The sequence below is a fragment of the Narcine bancroftii genome, chromosome 12 (genome assembly GCF_036971445.1).
Source record: "Narcine bancroftii isolate sNarBan1 chromosome 12, sNarBan1.hap1, whole genome shotgun sequence".
NCBI classification, from domain to species: Eukaryota; Metazoa; Chordata; class Chondrichthyes; order Torpediniformes; family Narcinidae; genus Narcine; species Narcine bancroftii.
The window spans coordinates 94,832,346-94,853,501 of record NC_091480.1 but is presented as its reverse complement, the minus strand read 5'-3'; the positions used below and the strand labels follow the sequence as shown (position 1 = coordinate 94,853,501).

At 44.3% G+C, this 21,156-nt stretch overlaps 1 protein-coding gene across 2 annotated transcripts in view; it reads right to left on the bottom strand.

The window, feature by feature from the left end:
- Nucleotides 1-2,125, bottom strand: part of fam171a2a (family with sequence similarity 171 member A2a) — a 209,944-nt gene extending 207,819 nt beyond the window's left edge. For both annotated transcript variants that reach the window (XR_011347028.1, XM_069904843.1), the window contains exon 1: nt 1,959-2,125. Coding sequence is in view for 1 of the 2 variants with exons in the window: in XM_069904843.1 (XP_069760944.1) it covers nt 1,959-2,049 (91 nt within the window). In the remaining variant the exon portion in view is untranslated. The remainder of the gene's footprint in view (nt 1-1,958) is intronic.
- Between the last annotated feature and the right edge of the window lie 19,031 nt (nt 2,126-21,156).

Here is a 21,156-nt window from a genome sequence, read left to right as displayed (position 1 = left end):
TGGGGGGAGAGAGGGGAGGGGGGAGAGAGGGGAGGGGGGGAGAGAGGGGAGGGGGGGAGAGAGGGAGGGGGGGAGAGAGGGGAGGGGGGGAGAGAGGGGAGGGGGGGAGAGAGGGGAGGGGGGGAGAGAGGGGAGGGGGGGAGAGAGGGGAGGGGGGGAGAGAGGGGAGGGGGGGAGAGAGGGGAGGGGGGGAGAGAGGGGAGGGGGGGAGAGAGGGGAGGGGGGGAGAGAGGGGAGGGGGGGAGAGAGGGGAGGGGGGGAGAGAGGGGAGGGGGGGAGAGAGGGGAGGGGGGGAGAGAGGGGAGGGGGGGAGAGAGGGGAGGGGGGGAGAGAGGGGAGGGGGGGAGAGAGGGGAGGGGGGGAGAGAGGGGAGGGGGGAGAGAGGGGAGGGGGGGAGAGAGGGAGGGGGGGAGAGAGGGGAGGGGGGAGAGAGGGGAGGGGGGGAGAGAGGGGAGGGGGGGAGAGAGGGGAGGGGGGGAGAGAGGGGAGGGGGGGAGAGAGGGGAGGGGGGGAGAGAGGGGAGGGGGGGAGAGAGGGGAGGGGGGGAGAGAGGGGAGGGGGGGAGAGAGGGGAGGGGGGGAGAGAGGGGAGGGGGGGAGAGAGGGGAGGGGGGGAGAGAGGGGAGGGGGGGAGAGAGGGGAGGGGGGGAGAGAGGGGAGGGGGGAGAGAGGGGAGGGGGGGAGAGAGGGGAGGGGGGGGAGAGAGGGGAGGGGGGGAGAGAGGGGAGGGGGGGAGAGAGGGGAGGGGGGGAGAGAGGGGAGGGGGGGAGAGAGGGGAGGGGGGGGGGAGAGAGGGGAGGGGGGGAGAGAGGGGAGGGGGGGAGAGAGGGGAGGGGGGGAGAGAGGGGAGGGGGGGAGAGAGGGGAGGGGGGGAGAGAGGGGAGGGGGGGAGAGAGGGGAGGGGGGGAGAGAGGGGAGGGGGGGAGAGAGGGGAGGGGGGGAGAGAGGGGAGGGGGGGAGAGAGGGGAGGGGGGGAGAGAGGGGAGGGGGGGAGAGAGGGAGGGGGGAGAGAGGGGAGGGGGGGAGAGAGGGGAGGGGGGGAGAGAGGGGAGGGGGGGAGAGAGGGGAGGGGGGGAGAGAGGGGAGGGGGGGAGAGAGGGGAGGGGGGGAGAGAGGGGAGGGGGGGAGAGAGGGGAGGGGGGGAGAGAGGGGAGGGGGGGAGAGAGGGGAGGGGGGGAGAGAGGGGAGGGGGGGAGAGAGGGGAGGGGGGGAGAGAGGGGAGGGGGGGAGAGAGGGGAGGGGGGGAGAGAGGGGAGGGGGGGAGAGAGGGGAGGGGGGGAGAGGGGAGGGGGGGAGAGAGGGGAGGGGGGGAGAGAGGGGAGGGGGGGAGAGAGGGGAGGGGGGGAGAGAGGGGAGGGGGGGAGAGAGGGGAGGGGGGGAGAGAGGGGAGGGGGGAGAGAGGGGAGGGGGGGAGAGAGGGGAGGGGGGGAGAGAGGGGAGGGGGGGAGAGAGGGGAGGGGGGGAGAGAGGGGAGGGGGGGAGAGAGGGGAGGGGGGGAGAGAGGGGAGGGGGGGAGAGAGGGGAGGGGGGGAGAGAGGGGAGGGGGGGAGAGGGGAGGGGGGGAGAGAGGGGAGGGGGGGAGAGAGGGGAGGGGAGAGAAAGAGAGAGAGAGAGACGTAGCCGCTCGTTACACACCCTGTTAACGGGGCGGACAGGATCCAGACGCTCGGGTGGATTTCAGCCGGTCGAGCCCCCGCACCGTGACCTCCAGCCCCACCCGAGGCAACACACACACCCCCCAGCTTAAAAATACCTCCCAATGCAAGCACATCCCTTCCTCCCGTCGCCAGGAATTCGCGGCGCTCCCGTATCGCCCGTGCCCGGCATTGTTCACTCCCGAGCCTGGACCGTGGTGCGGCTGCCGACCCCGGACCCTGCCGGCGTGGGACTGGGCGCCCGGGGTGGGAGAGCGAGCCCCTCCGCCGTCCCCCCGAGACGTGTTGCATTCATTGTACTCACCCTCCCCGTTCAGCGCTTTGGTGGAGACTCCCCGCACGGTGCAGCCCAACAAGCCCAGGAGGCTGAACGTCAACGCTGCAAGAGGTGGCATGGTCACAGGGGCATCTCCCCGATCAGCCGCACATCGGAACTCCCCGCACACCGCCGACGCTCCCGCTCCTCCTCCTCCAGCCTTTTACAATCTGGAGGTGGGGGGGGGGAGTTAAAATTTCCCTTCCCAGCGCCATCCCGTGTTCCACTCCAGTATCGCTGGGTCCCCCCTTAAAAGGGCAATGCTCTGCGAGCCGCATTCCCAATTGCGTTTTCACCCTGCACTCAGTGGGGTTGTCGTCGTGGGTGGGTAGGGGTGGGAGGGAGGGAGGGGGCTGGTGGGAGGGAGGGAGGGGGCTGGTGGGAGGGAGGGAGGGGGCTGGTGGGAGGGAGGGAGGGGGCTGGTGGGAGGGAGGGAGGGGGCTGGTGGGAGGGAGGGAGGGAGGGGCTGGTGGGAGGGAGGGAGGGGGCTGGTGGGAGGGAGGGAGGGGGCTGGTGGGAGGGAGGGAGGGGGCTGGTGGGAGGGAGGGAGGGGGCTGGTGGGAGGGAGGGAGGGGGCTGGTGGGAGGGAGGGAGGGAGCTGGTGGGAGGAGGGAGGGGGCTGGTGGGAGGGAGGGAGGGGGCTGGTGGGAGGGAGGGAGGGGGCTGGTGGGAGGGAGGGAGGGGGCTGGTGGGAGGGAGGGAGGGGGCTGGTGGGAGGGAGGGAGGGGGCTGGTGGGAGGGAGGGAGGGGGCTGGTGGGAGGGAGGGAGGGGGCTGGTGGGAGGGAGGGAGGGGGCTGGTGGGAGGGAGGGAGGGGGCTGGTGGGAGGGAGGGAGGGGGCTGGTGGGAGGGAGGGAGGGGGCTGGTGGGAGGGAGGGAGGGGGCTGGTGGGAGGGAGGGAGGGGGCTGGTGGGAGGGAGGGAGGGGGCTGGTGGGAGGGAGGGAGGGGGCTGGTGGGAGGGAGGGAGGGGGCTGGTGGGAGGGAGGGAGGGGGCTGGTGGGAGGGAGGGAGGGGGCTGGTGGGAGGGAGGGAGGGGGCTGGTGGGAGGGAGGGAGGGGGCTGGTGGGAGGGAGGGGGCTGGTGGGAGGGGGGTCCTACTGCATTGCAACATACAAATCTCCATGATCACAAGATGCCAAAGTTCCAGTGCTGCACTGCTCTCTGTGCAATGATTTATTTCAATTTAATTCGGACCTACAGCATGGTGTCAGGCCTTTCTGGCCCACGACCCTGTGCCACCCAAATAGCCTACGACCCTGGTATGTTTTTGAAGGGTGGGAGGAAAGCAGAGCCCCTGCAAGAAACCCACATAGACCCCCCGGGAGGGGGGGATGTGCAAACTCCTGGTACTGGAATAGCGTGGCGCTCACCATGCCATCCCACGACGCTCACTGTGCTGCCCCGATATTGTGCAGAATCTGGGAAAGGAAGCCTGAGAAGGTGGGATTTCCTTGTCCAAAATCACATCACCAGTGAAACCAACTGGACTGAGCCAATGTGGCGATGTTCTTTCCCAAAGGTGCCATCCTCCCATGGACAACAAAGAATCAGGGTATTTGAAGGAAGAGGAATATTCATCGTTGAAGCCTGACTCATTGAATTGGATCGACAGCATTATTGTATAATCAGTGGTTTTCAAACATTTTCTTTCCACTCACAGACTACTTTATGTAATCCCTATGCCATAGGTGCTCTGTGATTAATAAAGGATTATATAAAGTGGTCTGTGACTAGAAAGAAAGAGTTTGAAAACTGCTGTTTTCATCCTACCTAAATGACTCGAGATGTGCACGGTTTCATCGCTCCAAAGGAAATGGGCCAATGACATTATTTCTCAAGCAAAATATTTCCTTAACAATGGGGTCGAGAGCAGTGATTCTCAACCTGTTAATTCCCCCAATCACATTTCACCTGACTAATCACAGACCTATGGTATAGGGATTACATAAAGTGTTATGTGAGGGGAAAGAAAAAGTTTTAAAACCATTGATCTATATCCTCAACAGACATCAATCATTCTTAGCCAGGAAAGCTCCAATTCTCCCACTTTTGTTATTAAGCTCATACCCTTTGTTCTGATCTTCCAAACCAGATGAAATAATGTTTCTGTAAATTGCTTTTCTATTTTGAACACCTTCGTCTTCAACACTCAGATGAATGACCCAGCACTAACAGTTTTTACTTGTTTACAAACACAAGGTGCAACTATACAGTTTTTACTTTCCTATAAAGATATCATGTTTCAAACAAAAGAGGTTGTTGTGAAAAATATGTGGATTAAAACAATTTCAAAAAAACAATTTTTTTGGATTGAAATCTGGAGTGTTGGGGGGGGAACTGTCGAGGATATATTTGAGGAGTATTGAAGCGTGGGGTATGTGGTCAGGAATGGTGGTGGAGAGGAGAAATGGCAAGCGAATGGAATCCAGGGGCTCCCCTACTTATGATTTTTCAAAGCAACGGTGGTTCGAATCCATACTTTCAATTTTTAATTCCCGTCTGTTCCTGCGCTTGCGATATGCGGTACGCTACTCTCCCATGATGCTGGGCGATGGCTGCCTCGCATGAGAATATTGTACAACATGCTTTCCTGCGACGCTGACTCAACTCAAACATTCTTCATGCCCGGTGTGCTTTCAACTGTGTATGTTAATGGATTTTTTTTCAGTGTGGAATAAAGGTATTCAAAATTTAATTATAAAAAATTAAATGTAACCACATCATAAGTTGAGGAGATTCATCTGGGGTAGAATTGTGCATCAAGGAGAGTTTGCTATTAATTAACTGTGGCTGTTGGAAGCTTCTTGTTCACAATGTCCAATGAAGTTTAATCAGTTTGATCTTTTTAATTTAATTCTTGTGCAAATACCCCATTTGAACAAATACTCCATTGCGGGCAACTTATTTTGACCATCTACAATGATGCATTTTGCATATCTTGGATGTTACTATTTCCCTTAAGACTTCTGGAAATGTTTGTCTTCTTTTCACTGAGCCCATTTATAGTGATATTTATTTCTTGTAAGAATTCTCTGACAACCTTGGCTCAATGAACACAACATTCCTATGAACATATGGCTTGATAATTTTCAGCCTAAAAAAATGCTGGCTAAATTTAACTCAATAATATGAGATTTTAAAAACTGAGCTTTGATAAGATGATAAATTTAAAGACTAAAATAGATCTACAAATTTGCCAGTGATACCGCAGTAGTGGATTGCATAAAGGAAGGGATGAGTCAACGTACAGGATGGAGATTGAAAACTTGGCTGAATGGTGGCCCCAACAACAACCTTGCACTCAATGTCACCAAAACTAAGGAGCTGATTGTTGACTTCAGGAAAGGAAATCCAGAAGTATACAATCCAGTGATCATTGGGGGGGTGGGGGGGGGGGGCGGTCAGAGGTGGAGAGGGTGAGCAAATTTATGTTCTTGGGGGTCACCATTTTGGAGGATTTTTCCTGGCCCCAACACAGTAATGGCATCGTGAAGAAAGCACATCAGCGCCTCTACTTCCTCAGGAGTTTGGAAAGTTTTGTTATATCACCAGAAGCCAGGCAAATTTCTACAGAGGTCTGGTGGAAAGTGTGCTGACCAGTCTGGTATTGGGACACCAATGCCCTTGAGGGTAAAGCCCTCCAAAAGGTAGTGGACACAGGTGAAGACATCACAGGCAAAGCCCTCCCCACTATCGAATATATCTACAGGGAACGCTGGCGTCGGAGGCCAGTAGCAATCATCAAGGACCCACACCACCCAGCACACACTCTGTTCTCACTGCTGCCATCAGGAAAGAGGTGTAGGTGCCATAAGACTCACACCAGCAGGTTCAAGAACAGCTGCTACTCCCCCACCATCAGACTCAACAACAAACTCAATCAGAGACTCATTTAAGGGCTCTTACTTGTGCACTTGATTTTCTTTTTTATTGTCTCTATGTTGCACAGTCAGTTCATTTGTATTTGTTGTCTGTTTGCAGTTCTTTGTTTACAATGTTTTTTTTTGCCCTACCAATTGGTGGTTATTCTGCCTGGCCCACAGTCATGTGTGTACTCTGACAAGAAATCTGAGAGGTTGGAAGTATCCAACAGGCATATTAACATCCATTGGTTTAACGACTGCCAGTTTTAATTGTCACAAATGACCCTTAACATTGTGCTGTTTATCAGCATGGACTATGGATGCTAATGGGGCATCATCCACTTGATAGGCAGAATGCCAGGTGTAATCAATGAGCCAGCCAAACTAACCAATCAGGAGTCAGTGACTGGAACATTGTGGAGATGCCTGAATCTAAAAATGAATTGACAGCACTGTTGCAGATTTAATTTAATCATCCCTTTGTCAGGTGCATCATTTGGAGCCAATTAACCCAAAGCATCAGAACAGCCTGATAATGATGAGTAAGACAACATTTAAAGTGAAAAATATGAACTGAGGACCCAAAGAAAGATCAATCAGAACATTGTCTAAATGTTGAGAACAATAGTGAACCAATAGATTCAGCAATAAGGGGATCAGTCATATATCAAAGATATTAGAATACATTACTGACAAAAGAAACCATCCTGTACTTTAACTTGTAAAGTTATTTATGTCTTTGATTGTTGTTAGTAGAACTGTTGTCTCACAGTGTCAAAACCCTTGGTTTATTCTTTTTTTAAATTTTTTTATTTTTCACACTATAAACCATATTGATTAAGAAACATACATTTTCCTTTTCAAATATATAGTGTCGTTTTCTCCCCCCCTTCCCTCCCTCACCTCCCCTCCCTCCCTCATCTCCCCTCCCACTTATTTAAAGTTCAGAATCTAAGGTACATTAAATCCGTTAAACAATGTTGTCACTCAATAAAAATAAACAAGAAATTCCACTGAGTCAGTTCTTTTCATTCTCCTGTCATTTTAGGTGGTAGATGTCCCCAGTAGGTTTTCTCTATTGTGTTTCATGTTTGTGTTCCCATATTTGTTCAAATATTGTAATGTTATTTCTTAAATTGTATGTTATTTTTTCTAATGGAATACATTTATTCATTTCTATATACCATTGTTGTATTCTCAAGTTATCTTCTAATTTCCAGGCTGACATAATACATTTTTTTGCTACAGCTAGGGCTATCCTAACAAATCTTTTTTGTGCTCCATCCAAATCAAGTCCAAATTCTTTGTTTTTCATGTTACTTAGGAGGAAGATCTCTGGGTTTTTTGGTATATTGCTTTCTGTGATTTTATTTAGTATCTGGTTTAGATCTTCCCAAAATTTTTTAACTTTCTCACATGTCCAGATTGCATGAACTGTTGTTCCTGTTTCCTTTTTATCTGTCAGATACTGTTGGGTCCCATTTATTTAACTTTTGAGGTGTAATGTATAGCCTGTGTATCCAGTTATATTGTATCATACATAACCTCGTATTTATTGTATTTCTCATAGTTCCTGAGCATAACTTCTCCCATGTTTCCTTCTTTAATGTTTAGATCTTGTTCCCATTTTTGTTTAGTTTTACCATTTGTTTCCTCATTCTCCTTTTCTTGTAGTTTAATATACATGTTTGTTACAAATTTTTTGATTATCATTATATCTGTAATCACATATTCTTGACTTTGGGTCTAAACTCACCTCCAACTTTGCATTAACTTTTTCGGGGTATTCCCCAGATGTGTAGTTTAGTAGATTAACTGGCTGCTCTAAATCTCCTCCCCCCCCCCCCCTCCCCTCCACGCACCCACCCACCAAACCAGGTGAATAGTAGAATGTGGTGATACTTTAAAACAAAATGTGGGATTAGTTTAAATCCACAGATAATGTGGACTTGGTGAGTGAAAAGATATTGTGTTTTAGGGCTTGATGACCGTCATTAGTTTGTCCGTTGTTAATTGGATCGGCTCATGATTGAATGGCAGGGCAGACTTGATGGGCTGAATAGCCCTTTTCTACTCCTCTGCCTTATGGTCTTGTGTCTTTATGATTAGTGATATCTCTAGAATGATCACAAGACTTAAGGGATTAAAATATGATATTGATATTGAAATATAAAGCTAGCAGATAAATATTACATGGGAGGGCTAATACAAAAAATGGAAACAATACTTCAACTGTACATTGGGAATTCAGTATTTACTTCTGCGACTATGATATAGTGGGATACATTGGTGATTAACATATGGAAAATGATTCACCAGAATGCATAAAATGCTAAATTGAAGGTAGGGTTCCTAGATCAAGCTGCATTCCTGAGAAATCACTGATGTACTGAAGGTAATTAAATAGGGTAGATAGACAAGAAATGTTATTTCTTCTGGTGGGCAAAATCAGAAAAAGGGGGGTATTGCCTTGAAATTGGAGATGCCTCAATCAAGAATCTAAAGAATTCTTGTTTCCAGTGATTACAAGCAATTCTTCACCCAATCAGCAACTTCATCAATTTTTTTTCTAAATTTGGGTATTGCTCCTGTAGTCAGCATTTATTGCCCTTCATATGGAAGTGGTGAGAAACTTTTTTTTTTAGTTGTCGACCTCATTCTTTTGAGGAGCTGTTCAGGAAGGAGTTTGAGACTGATGAAGAAGGAGAGTCGTACATTTCCAAAACAGGTTGGTGTGCCACTTTTATGAATTTTGTGTGTCACTTGTATGAAAGCCTTCAAATAGTGATCTTTCAATGAGCTTGCTGTCCTCTTTTCTGGGTGAGTTCATGGTGTTGGGAAATACTGTTGGGACAGTAGGTTTTGCCCTGCAGTCAATGCTGATCTGAACGAACATTTAGGAGGATCAAGTGGGTTGCTTTGTTTTGGGTGGAACCAAGTTTTCAAAGCTCTGAACATCCAGACAACACTTAGGGTGGTACTGTTCACATTGCAGTAATGCTGAAGCAGTGCCAGAGACAAGGTTTGAATCCTCATATCTGTGTGGGTGTCCCCTGGGTTTCCTCCCACTGTTCAAAATGACCCAGGGGTGTAAGTCATAGAACACTAAAACACAGAAAATAGGCCATTTTGGCCCATCTAGTCAATTGGGCAGCATGGGGTCATGGGCCAGAAGGGCCTGTTACCATGCTGTATGTCTTAAATTTAAAACTGAAGAGTGTTCCATCACACTCCTGACATTTGTATTGTCGATGGTGGGGAGATTTGGGCGAGGTGCCAATTTTGGATGCACTCCTGTCATTGTATTTATGTGTCTGGTCCAGTGAGTTTTTGGTCAACAGTAAGCCCTAGGATGTTGACGATGGGGGAATTCGTCAATTGAATGAAAAGGATAGATAGTCACTCTCTCTTGGTGAAGATTGTCACTGTCTGGTACTTTAGGCCACCTTCTCTAGCGTTTACTACATGTAGGTTGTTCTATGAGCTGAGATGTTGGAACTGAACATCTCTACTTCTGACCTGGTTATTTGTGAAGCAATTGAAGATAGTCTAGATGAGGGCACTGCCCTGAGGCGATGATGTCTTGGGATTGGGATAGCTGACCTCAAGTACCAGAGGGTGCAAGGTACAACTCCAGCCCATTGGTGGGACTTCAATTTTGCTGGCTATTTTCATGCAGCATTCAGTTAAATGCTGCCTTGATATCAAAGGTGATGGTTTTCATCTGTAATTCATCTCATTTGGTCCATTTTTGAACAGTCCTGAAGATTGGGGGGTAAAAAAATGTGCAATCCAGGCTCTGCATTGGTGACGATGGTGACTGAGACACTGAACATCATTTAATTGATGACTAAGTGGTAATTAGCCAGAATGTATTTGACCTGCATTGAACAGGACATGCATGAGAAATTTTCCACCTTATTGGATAAATGCTAATATTATAACTATATTGGAAAAGCATAGCTTGAGTCCCAGCTCAGTCTGCATCTCTGGTCTTTAGTACTAATGGTGGGATAATGTTTGGTCTTCAAGATTTTCTGTATTTGGTGCTATCAGTCAATTTTCGATCATACATGGAGGAAGATGAGATGGATCCCTGTCCAGAACTTCTGGATGAACAAGATTACAAATGCTTCCAAATTCACATGCTGGGCACAGCCATTGTTAAGGATGGGGAGATTTTTTTCAGTATCCTCCTTCCAACACCTGTTAATTGGAGATTGCTATTCCCAAAGAGATGTAGTAGGGCTGCAGATCTTCAATTTAATCCATTGTTGTGAAATTGCTTATCTTTGTCTGGAACCTCCAGTTCAACTGGAACCTTCAAAAACCAAGATGAATTGAATTTTTGTTTGAAAAGATTTGGCTTCTGGGGAACATGTACAAGACTGGTGGATGTAGCTTAGATGCAGACTGACCAAGATTTAATGGAATTATTGGAAAAAGCCCACAAGGCTCAAGTGTCTGTCATTGCTTCCAAGACTGAGTTGGTTGAATGTCCTAATGTTCCTACTCCCAGGATTAAGATGGATAAATATGCAAATCTAATTTGGCTCCTTTCACTCTTGGAGGAATAGGCCTGGAGAAATCTTGTGACAGAGAGATGGAACAAGCTGACCGAGGACGGAAAAAAATAGTGAACTTGCGAATCCAAAAAGCGGGGGGGGGGGGGGGGGGCAGGAGGAGAGAGGAGAGAAGGAGGAATGAAGGAAACTTACTTTTTTGCTCCCTTCCAACCATTTGTATTTCTTCCTGAACATAATTGGATGATTTAAATTTTTTAAACATTAATTTAGACATACAGTGTGGTAACAGGCCCTTCCAGCCTGTGCTGCCCAGTTACACCAAATTAACCTACAACCTCCTCAGTGCTTTTTGAATGGTGGGAGAAAACCTATGCAGATATGGGGAGAACATACAAACTCCTTGCAGACAGCATGGGATTCAAACCCCGGTCTTGATCACTGGCGCTGTATGTGTTGCACCAGCTGCAACGCTAAATGGCCGCCTCTGATCAAATGGCCTGCAGTTAATGCTAATGTATAAAGTGGGGTGGGAGTTGCTGAGGAAAGAAAGAAACCTGCCTATATAATGTTTTTTACAAGACGTCGGGTTTTCTAAATGCTGTACAATTATGAATGTATAAATAATTAGAAGCGGCTAAGTGTTAGCTATTCCCTCATGTCTGTTCTGACATTGGGTAAAATCTTGGCTACTCAGATTGTAACATCCACTCTGCATCCCTGTTATCCCCAGTAATCTGCAAGATCCTTGATCATCAAAGAATTCTGAAGACTCTGGATTCTGAGCGAGAAAACTAACTATCTTGTTAGTTTTAAACCAGGTTCTAGATTTACCCATTAAAAAGAAATGTTGATGATCACATTGGGATATGAAAGAAAGACTTGCAACAGAAGAAAAACTAGCTGGGAATGTGGAAATGGGCTGGCGACAGAGCAGGAAAGCAACTCCAGATGCGAGGGGCAACACAAGGTGCTGGAAGAACTCGGTGGGTAGATGGATAGATAACTATTCAGGTGGGAAGGTTTTTGCCTGCTGCTTGCATATGATAAATGCATTTATCTGAATGCTGTACGTGCTACTGAATGGTTTTTTTCCCCCGTGATTTATGGAGGAAGAAATCAGAGCATCTAAACCTCTTGGATTTACATTTGGGTAACTATTTACCCTCGACGGGCATCATTATTATGTCAATATACCCCTTCCTTTCATTTTTGAGATTTTGTGGATTTTCTGATCTTGGATTAAACTGTAACTTCACACATTTCCAATAACATTTGAATTATCTTTTTTAAAAAAAAAAATCAGTTAACCTTCAGCTAGCCAGCATCTGTCACAATTTTGTTCTCCATCTGTGTGACAGATCATTGAAACTGGGAAGTAGTCCTTATTACATGGCATCACAGATGGACAAAAAAATGCCATGAATGTTGGACAATTTATTCCATATTATTTGAGAATCTATTTGGGGGGAAGAAAATGTTTGGAAATTTGCTAGACACATATCTTGCCTGTTCAGAGGAGTAAAAAAAAGTTTGAAACTTGCAGAAGAGAATACTACTTCCCAGTTTTCTGCCGTTCTCTCCTGAATGGTCTGTGTCATCCATATGTTGTCTTAATTCCTCTTGATCAGAACCTACTGTAAATGTGCTGGGAGAAACTTGGGTCACATAACATCCATAGGAAGTAAAGGATAATCAATATTTTGGGCCTGGGTCCTTTGTTGGGTATAAGATGCCAGAATGAAAAAAAAGTGTGGGAGGTGCACAGGTTTACAGGAAAGAGCTTGTGGCAAGGGTTCTTCTATCCACCTGTTAAACCCTCCCCACCAATGAGAACTAATTAGAAGCGGCTAAGTGTTAGCTATTCCCTCATGTCTGTTCTGACATTGGATAGAATCTTGGCTACTCAGATTGTAACATCCACTCTGCATCCCCAGTAATCTGCAAGATCCTTGCTCATCAAAGAATTCTGAAGACTCTGGATTCTGAGCGAGAAAACTAACTATCTTGTTATTTTTAAATCAGGTTCTATATTTACCCATTAAAAAGAAATGTTGATGATCACATTCATGTCCAACATTCATGGCATTAATTAGGGAACATTACCATCAAAGAGCAGCAGCAATCGTCAAGGATTCACACCACCAGCATACACTCTCACTGTTTCTCTGAGGAAAGAGGTCTAGATGTCACAAGACACACACCACCAGGTTCAGGAACAGCTGACACCCCTCCACCATCAGGCTCCACAATAAATTCAATCAGGGACTTGTTCAAGGACTCTTACTTTTGCACCTTATTGATTTTTTCTCTCTCTGTATTGCACAGTCAGTTTGTTTACAATTCTTTATTTGTTTATATATGTACATTGTGCAGTTTTTTTGCATGACCAATAAGTGGTAATTCTGCCTCACTGCCAGAAAAAGAATCTCTGGTTTGTATGGGATTTACTGTAACAATAAATCTATTACTACTTGCTTCTTGTGCTTCTCCCTTTCCTTTCTATTTCCGGTGTCTGCTTTTTTTTTATACTGAAGGGCCCAGGTCTGAAATGTTGGTTATTCTTTATTTCCTATGCATTCTGTGTGACCTGCTGAGTTTCTCCAGCACATTGTGCATTGCACTCAACCCCAGCACGTTGTTTAAGAGTCAATTTGTTGCTGGGACCTTCCTCCTCCTCTTCTCCCGACTCCCTTGGGGACAAATCTTTCCCTTTCCAATACCAATCATTCCCTCTCTTAGCATCTTCAACCATTTTCTTCCCAAAGCACATTTGCTTTAGTTTTCCTTCTGAAATTCCTTTTGCTGTTCAAAGTTTGAGTCTTCTTCCAGCTAGATCCCTTGCATTCACCAAACATTTTCTGCAATCCCAAATTGTTGTCCTCCACTTGTAGCCCAACCTGCCCCACCCCAGTCTCCTGCACCTCCCCACACGTGGCTCATTTTGTGGTTCCACCATTTTGCTCATCCCGCTACCATAGTCTCCTTGAACCCAGGAGATAATGCATCACTGCTATACTTTACAGCTCCCATTCTCAACCCTGAACCCCTGATGACCCACCTGTTCCCTCCCTGTGATAGAAGGCCCTCTCTGAGAGTTGTCATCTTTCTTTCATGTTCCCCTTGGAAGTGGACTCACTTTCCCCCTTTATCCAGCCCAGGGATTTTGAGGCCAGTTGAGAGTCCCTCCACCTCTGCTCAGATTGGCCAATTTATCAAGCTCTAGGATGTTACTAGGTCTGTGTATTCCAAAGTCTCAAGATGGGGGGAGTAGATTTAGGACAGAGATGAGGAAAAATAGTTTTTCCCAGAGAGTAGTGAATGTTTGGAATTCTCTAACCAGGGAAGTGGTTGTGGCTGCTTCATTAAACATATTTAAAATTTGGTTAGATAAATTTTTACATGATAGAGGAATTAGGGGATATGGGGAGAAGGCAGGTAGGTGGAGTTAGGTCATAAATTAGATCAGCCATGATCGTATTGAATGGTGGAGCAGGCTCGATGGGCCATTTTTGGCCTCCTCCTGTCCCTACTTCCTATGTTCATAAAGCTACACTTGGCAGTAGACGTGGATACATCTGGGGAGTCTGGAGTAAATCTTACTGTATGCAGAGAGTTTATGGTCAGCATAAAAATACTTTTAGACTAGGAGGAATGTGCTTTTAAACTAATGGCTCCCCACTGAACATTAGAGTCTGAAATATGAAAAACATTTAGTTGTTAAAAATATCAGGGTGAACAACACCATTAGTTCATGAACATTCGCAAAATGAATAGAAAATGTTTTTCTTACACAATTCTATCTTTTGGACATGTCTTTTTTAAGACCTGTTTTCTTTCTGCTTGGCAATGCTCTGCAGTATCGCTTTTTTAAAAAAAAAATATATATATAATAAATTTACAAAATGGTATGCTACCACTTTTTCAATCTTTTCCATTAACAAAGATGCTTGTTCCACAAACATAATGTTGGAAAAATGTTACCCTGAAAATTAAAAAAAAAAACAGCGCAAAGTTGTTCCTAATTCTAAGGGACTGGTGAACGAGAGCAAGACAATCTTGGTAACTGAATTAAGAGACATCATTTACTGGCCTTTCCAGCCCAGGAGTTCACGGTGCCCAAATATACCCATGTGACTAGGAAACATACTGACCCCGTACATTTTTGGAACATAGCAGGAAATCTGAACCAGGAGGCACCAGGAGAACATTAAAAACTCCTTACAAATGGCGGTGGATTCAAGCCTGAGTCTCTGGTGCTCCACTAGCATTGCACTAACAGTAAAACAGTAGCAGAACACAAAAGCCTGCAGATTCTGTGGTTGACGTAAAAACACAATGATGGAGAAACTCAACAGGACAAAGTAGCCCACTCCCCATTCTCCCTCTCTTCACTATTCCTCTTTCCTCCAGCTCTCCACCCCCTTCCCTCTCCATTCTTACCCCCCCCCCCCCCCAGCATTTGCTGGTGTGCCCTCCATCCCTTATCCACCTCTTGACTGTGAGGTCTCTGCTCCTTCCCCTGCCTCTTTTCCCCCACCCAAACTCCCACCATTTTGTTTGGTACATGCCTACATTTTGCTCGTACCTTGATGAAGGGCTCAAGCCTGAAATGTTGGTTATGTATCGTTATGTTTGGTACATTGAAGTGCACTGTTTGACCTGCTGAGTTTCTCCAGGATTATGTTTTCACTTGCACCTAAACAAGTTCTAGTGAGATAGCAGTTTTTTTTTAAATGTCTCTGTAGTCAAGAAGGATATATTTGACTTGAAGGAAGTGTAGTGAAGGGTTACAAGAGTGATTGAGGATGGGAGGATTAGTTTGGAATATAAAAGGCCTCTCTGAAGTTCAACAGAGACGAGGTCATTGGGGGGAAATGTCAGGGTAGATGCTGATGTTATTTTCTCTGGGGAATCCAGGCTTTTATTTAAAAAAAAAGGGTGGGTGGGAAGGAGATTCGGGATAAAGAGTTGTAAAAGTAGGAATTTCTTCCATGACTGTTGTAATGTTTTTGTTGAAATTTCTACCTGAAAGAACAAGGAGTGGTGAACCATGAGCTAGTCAAGGTGAGATTAATCTTAAATTATTATGGGAATTGGACCAAAGTATTGACCAGCTGTGATTCTCTTGGCTCAATGGACTGTATGAAATACTCCTCCTTCCTAATGTTGTGTAACAAAAACTTGCTGTGATTCAGATTCCTTTACCCTGAGACGGTCCTGGAACAAAACCAATGCAAAGGCAGGTTTGAACATTCACACTCCTGACTGTGTGTGATTTGGTTGTTTTGTTAGGGTTCCATTAAAAAGAACACAATAGAAGATGTAGCTGATACTGAATAAATAAAAGCCGCCTCGTGTTACCAATGCGGACCACCATTTCCATTTGTTTAAATCAGACAAAATAATCAGTTGTCTATTTGATTTCTGGTACTACTGCTTCTTGTTGATCTCAACCTTGCTGTCATTCTTGCTACTCTCTGCTGGTGATCATTACTAGACTAGAATTATTTACAAGAAAGCAGCCATCAGTATGAGTACTGGCTTAATATACTACATGATTGAAATGTCTTTGAAAAACAATGATGATCGCTGAAATTATGAACTTTGCATGTTGTACCCTGATCTGAATACAGACCAATAGATGTGATCCATCTGAAATAAGGCATTGGATGTTGTGTGCTAAGTGACAGCAAGTGATGTGACACCACTGAAGGAGTGCATGTTGGAACAAGTGAAGTTACTTGAGCTGTTAAATACAAAAGCAAATCATGAAAATACCTGGACACTGGTTGAAGTAAAAACTGTGCTGGAGAAACTCAGCAGGTCAAATAGTGTCCTTTGTATAGCAAAGTGCGCGCTCTCGATACCTTGATGAAGGGCCCCAGCCAGAAACGTTGGTTATATATCTTTGTTTTTGCTATATAAAATACGCTGCTGAGTTTCTCCAGTATTGTGTTTTTACAAAGTAACCTGAGCTGTTGTCTTTGCAGACAAGTACCATGCTGAAGAATGAAGACAATGGAAGGAAGAATCTGCATTCTGCATTGAGCTGGATATGGCAGATAAACTAGATTAGACCAATGTAAAGAAGTTGGAGACATAAGAGACTGCAGTTGCTGGAATCTGGGGGCAAAAAAAAACTAAGAACCCAACAGGTCAAGCAGCATCTCTGGAGGAAATGGTTAGTCAATGTTTTGGGTTGAGACTCTATATCAGGGCCTTCATTACAATTCCTTGGAGGATTTGCCATCCAGAATATGTTACCGCTTGTATTTTGCTCCTACCCTGATGAAGAACTCATTAGTTACCCTTTTGCTTCTTATATGCTGAGTTTTTCCAGCACATTTGAGTATTGCACTTGTTCCCAGCATCTGCTGAGTTTCTTGCTTAACTCTAAACCCATTAAGGAGATTCTTTGAACATTCGTTGCAATGGTAAGTGCTTCTTGCTTTGAAGAATGCATTTTCTAAAAACCTAAATAAGTAATCCCCTAACCTTACCCAACGAGTGAGAAATGATTCTATATTCACCAATGTCATTGACTATTAACTGCCTTCTTTAATTCACAAGCAATTAAGAATGTATAAAATGTGCCAGTGTTACCGGTGATATCCAAGGAATAAATAATATTTTACTAGATAAGTTTTTATTCTTTAACAATTCAGTATATATGGACATCTAGCAGAAAATAAGAAAGTATTCCTTGGATATAATTCCAGGAGCTAAGTTGACCAATCAGACATGACATAGGAACAATACGGAACCATCTCTCAGTTGAATCTCATTCTTCAACACTGGAGGGGAGAGAAGTACAGTCCTGCATGAATGTGTCCTCTCCTCGAATAACCGTCAATGCGAAATCAGTTCACGCTTGCGAGCGGGTTTGCAATCCAAATGGAGAGGGGAGTTGTGGTTGCCCGGCAAGGGATAAGGGGCAACTCGGAGAGTGGGTGGGGGGACATTTGGGGCTAAGGGAATATTGGATGTGGGAGTTGTTGAAGTATTTTGTGTTTTAAATGTGTTGTCATACATTGAGTTTAAAAAGGGAAAACTCAGATGAAAATGTGGAAAAGGGGGATGGTGGTGGTGAGGAAGTGGAAATGAGGTGTAAACAGGATATGAGATGGCCATGTTGAATTATATGACTAAAAATATTAATGGAATACATAACCAAATTAAATGGAAGAGGCTATTAAATTTACTGAAAAAAGAAAAAATAGACATAGCATTTGTGCAGGAAACTCATCTAAATGAGTGGAACATAATAAATTAAAGAGAGACTGGGTAGGGCACATAGCGGCAGCATCCAATAATTCAAAAGCGAGAGGTGTAGCTATATTAATTAATAAAAATGTACCAATCAAAATAGAGGAGGAAATAATAGATCCAGCAGGGAGGTATGTAATGATAAAGTGTCAGATATATTCAGAATTTTGGAATTTGCTCAATATATATGCAACTAATGAAGAGGATCAAAAGTTTATGCAAGATATTTTTTTGAAGATTGTAGATACACAGGGGAATATATTGATAGGAGGGGATTTTAACCTTAATTTGGATCCAATGTTGGATAAAACTGGACAAAAGACAAGCAAAAAGAATAAAGTGGCCAAATTTATGGTTAAATCAATGCAGGAAATGAAACTTATGGATATATGGAGGAGGCAGCACCCAAGGGGGAAGGAATACTCATATTATTTGAGTCGCCATAAAACATACCCAAGGATTGATGTTTTTGTTGTCGGCCCATATTCAAGGGAGAGTTTGGAAAACTGAATATAAAGCTAGATTGCTATCTGATCATTTACCCCTGTTATTAGCAATAGAACTGGAGGACATCCCACCAAGAACGTATAGATGGAGGTTAAACTCCATGCTACTTAAAAGGCAGGAATTTAGAGCGTTTATTGAACGCCAAATTAAAACACATTTTGAAATAAATACGGAATCAGTGAAAGACGAATTTATATTATGGGATGCAATGAAAGCCTTCATCAGAGGGCAGATAATAAGTTATGTAACTAAGATGAAAAAGGACTACAATTGGGAAATAGAGCAGTTGGAAAGGGAGATAGTAAGTACAGGAAAGGAACTAGTAAAAAGGGATGATACAACAAAGAATTGACGGACAAAAATATAAAATACTAAACATTACAAACGTACAAGGTGGAGAAGAACATAATGAAAATAAAACAAAAGTATTATGAACTAGGAGAAAAAACACACAAAATATTAGCCTGGCAACTTAAAACAGAACAAGCTAAAAGAACTGTATTGGCATCAAGGAAAAAGGACAAACAAATTACATATAATCCAATGGAGATTCATGAGAACTTTAAGGAATTTTATGAACAATTAATACCAAACTGAAATGTATGAAGTAGCCAAGCTAATGGCCTAATTAATGTTGAATACATTTACAGCAGAACTCCCAGCTCTTGTATTCAAGTTTGTCTCAAAAATATTCTTCTTTGGCTTGGCTTCGCGGATGAAGATTTATGGAGGGGGTAAAAAGTCCACGTCAGCTGCAGGCTCGTTTGTGGCTGACCAGTCCGATGCGGGACAGGCAGACACGATTGCAGCGGTTGCAAGGGAAAATTGGTTGGTTGGGGTTGGGTGTTGGGTTTTTCCTCCTTTGCCTTTTGTCAGTGAGGTGGGCTCTGCGGTCTTCTTCAAAGGAGGTTGCTGCCCGCCAAACTGTGAGGCGCCAAGATGCACGGTTTGAGGCGTTATCAGCCCACTGGCGGTGGTCAATGCGGCAGGCACCAAGAGATTTCTTTAGGCAGTCCTTGTACCTTTTCTTTGGTGCACCTCTGTCTCGGTGGCCAGTGGAGAGCTCGCCATATAATACGATCTTGGGAAGGCGATGGTCCTCCATTCTGGAGACGTGACCCATCCAGCGCAGCTGGATCTTCAGCAGCGTGGACTCGATGGTACTCGAGATGGCAGAGGTCGACAGCAAAAATATTAATGAGAAAGGGAACTCCAGACCAACATTTGTACAGCCATGTAAAGAGCATACTGTATATACTCATTTTAAAAAAAATCATCCCACTATTTGTGGCCAAAATGTCTAATTTTCCATACATGTGAAAGTCTACCCTAGGCTCTCATCACTACCCTAGTAGTTACTGACAGACCGGAGCTCCCAACACCTCTGCTACTTGCCGCAGTCCCGACATCCCCTGTGGTAGGATGTGTGTTTTGATGTGTTTTAATTCATTGTGTTCATTTATCGCTGAGAGATAATTTGGACTTCTGCTACTGATATGGTGTTTTGGATTCTGGTGTGAATTGCAGCCTCTCAAAAGTAATAATCAACCCCATAAATTCAACATTGACCTGAATCTATAGGGCAGCATTGCAATGAAAAGAAAGATTTAAAGAAGAAATACTACTAATAGAAAATGTTAGTGCAGGGACAGCAGAGCAGAATGATTTAATGTTCTAGGGGGATCTGCAAGGAGGTCACCAGGCTTTGCTGGCAATTGAAAGTGATCAGGACTGAAACAGGACTGGGAGGCTTGAATTATACTTGGAGTCATGTTAGGCTGGGCCTTTTTCTGTGGAGGACAAGGCAGAGGGGGAACTTGAGGTTTATTAAGTGATGTGGTGTGGAAATTCTGTATTTGTCTATTATCAGTTAAGATCATTTGTAAAACAAATATGTGGTTGTCAAATGACTTTATTGCCTGAAACTTGTTTTGAGAAATATGTACTTTCAATACCAGAAAAGGGGTATATATCTGATTTGTATTGTATTTTACAAGAAATTGAAAGTAAGAAAGATTGGGATAAAGATAAATTGAAATGGGAAAAAGATTTAGGTTCTACAATAGCTGATGAAGCCTGGATGGAAATTTGTCAAAATAGTATTCGGAAATTGATTAATGCTAGATTAGCGATGATTAATTATAATTTTATACATCAATTATATCTAACACCAGAAAATTAAAAAAATTTGGTCTTAGTAAGTCAGATTGTTGTTTTTGTTGTGATCAGATAACTAGTACTTTTTTACATACTGTCTGGTCTTGTGACCGATTGCAACAGTTTTGGAAAGGTATTCAATTTATATTTAATAGATTATATAATATTTGTGTTGTATTAGATCCTGATATATTTTTGTTAGGGAATATGCAATTATTAATTGATTTAGGATTAAATGATTATCAGATTTCTTTTATCTATTTAGCTTTAGCAGTGGCCAAGAAATGTATAGCATCTACTTAGAAAGATAGAAATATACTAACTTTGGATAGGTGGTATTTAGAGATGAAGTCTTGTTTAATTATGGAAAGGATATGTTTTTCAATTCAAGATAAGATGTCTTTTTATAAGTTGAAGTGGACTCCATTTGTTAAGTATATGCAATTAAGTTTGATTTAAGTATGTTCCTAGATGTGATAAATCTTTATTTTATTATTTTTATTATTTTTTTTCTCTCTGTGTGTGTTTTTTTTAATATATTATTAATTTCACTAATTCTTCACTCTTTATTTTGGGGGAGGGGAAGGGTGGGGTTTTTTTATATAGATTTTTTTTAGTTCTTGTATATGTAGGGGGGGTTAGGTTGAATTAAGTTAGGTTATTGATGTTTGTATTGTAATTATATTATTTTATTTTATATTTTTTCTTTAAGTGTAATTTTTCTTTTTATTCCTGTGATAAAATCTTTAAATAAAGTTTAAAAAAAATTAAGTGATGTGGTGCATAGATAAAGTAAACAGTCGCATTTTTATTTAACCAGAGAAGGGGAATCTAAAACGAGAAAGCACGTACAAGGGGAGAGAGAGG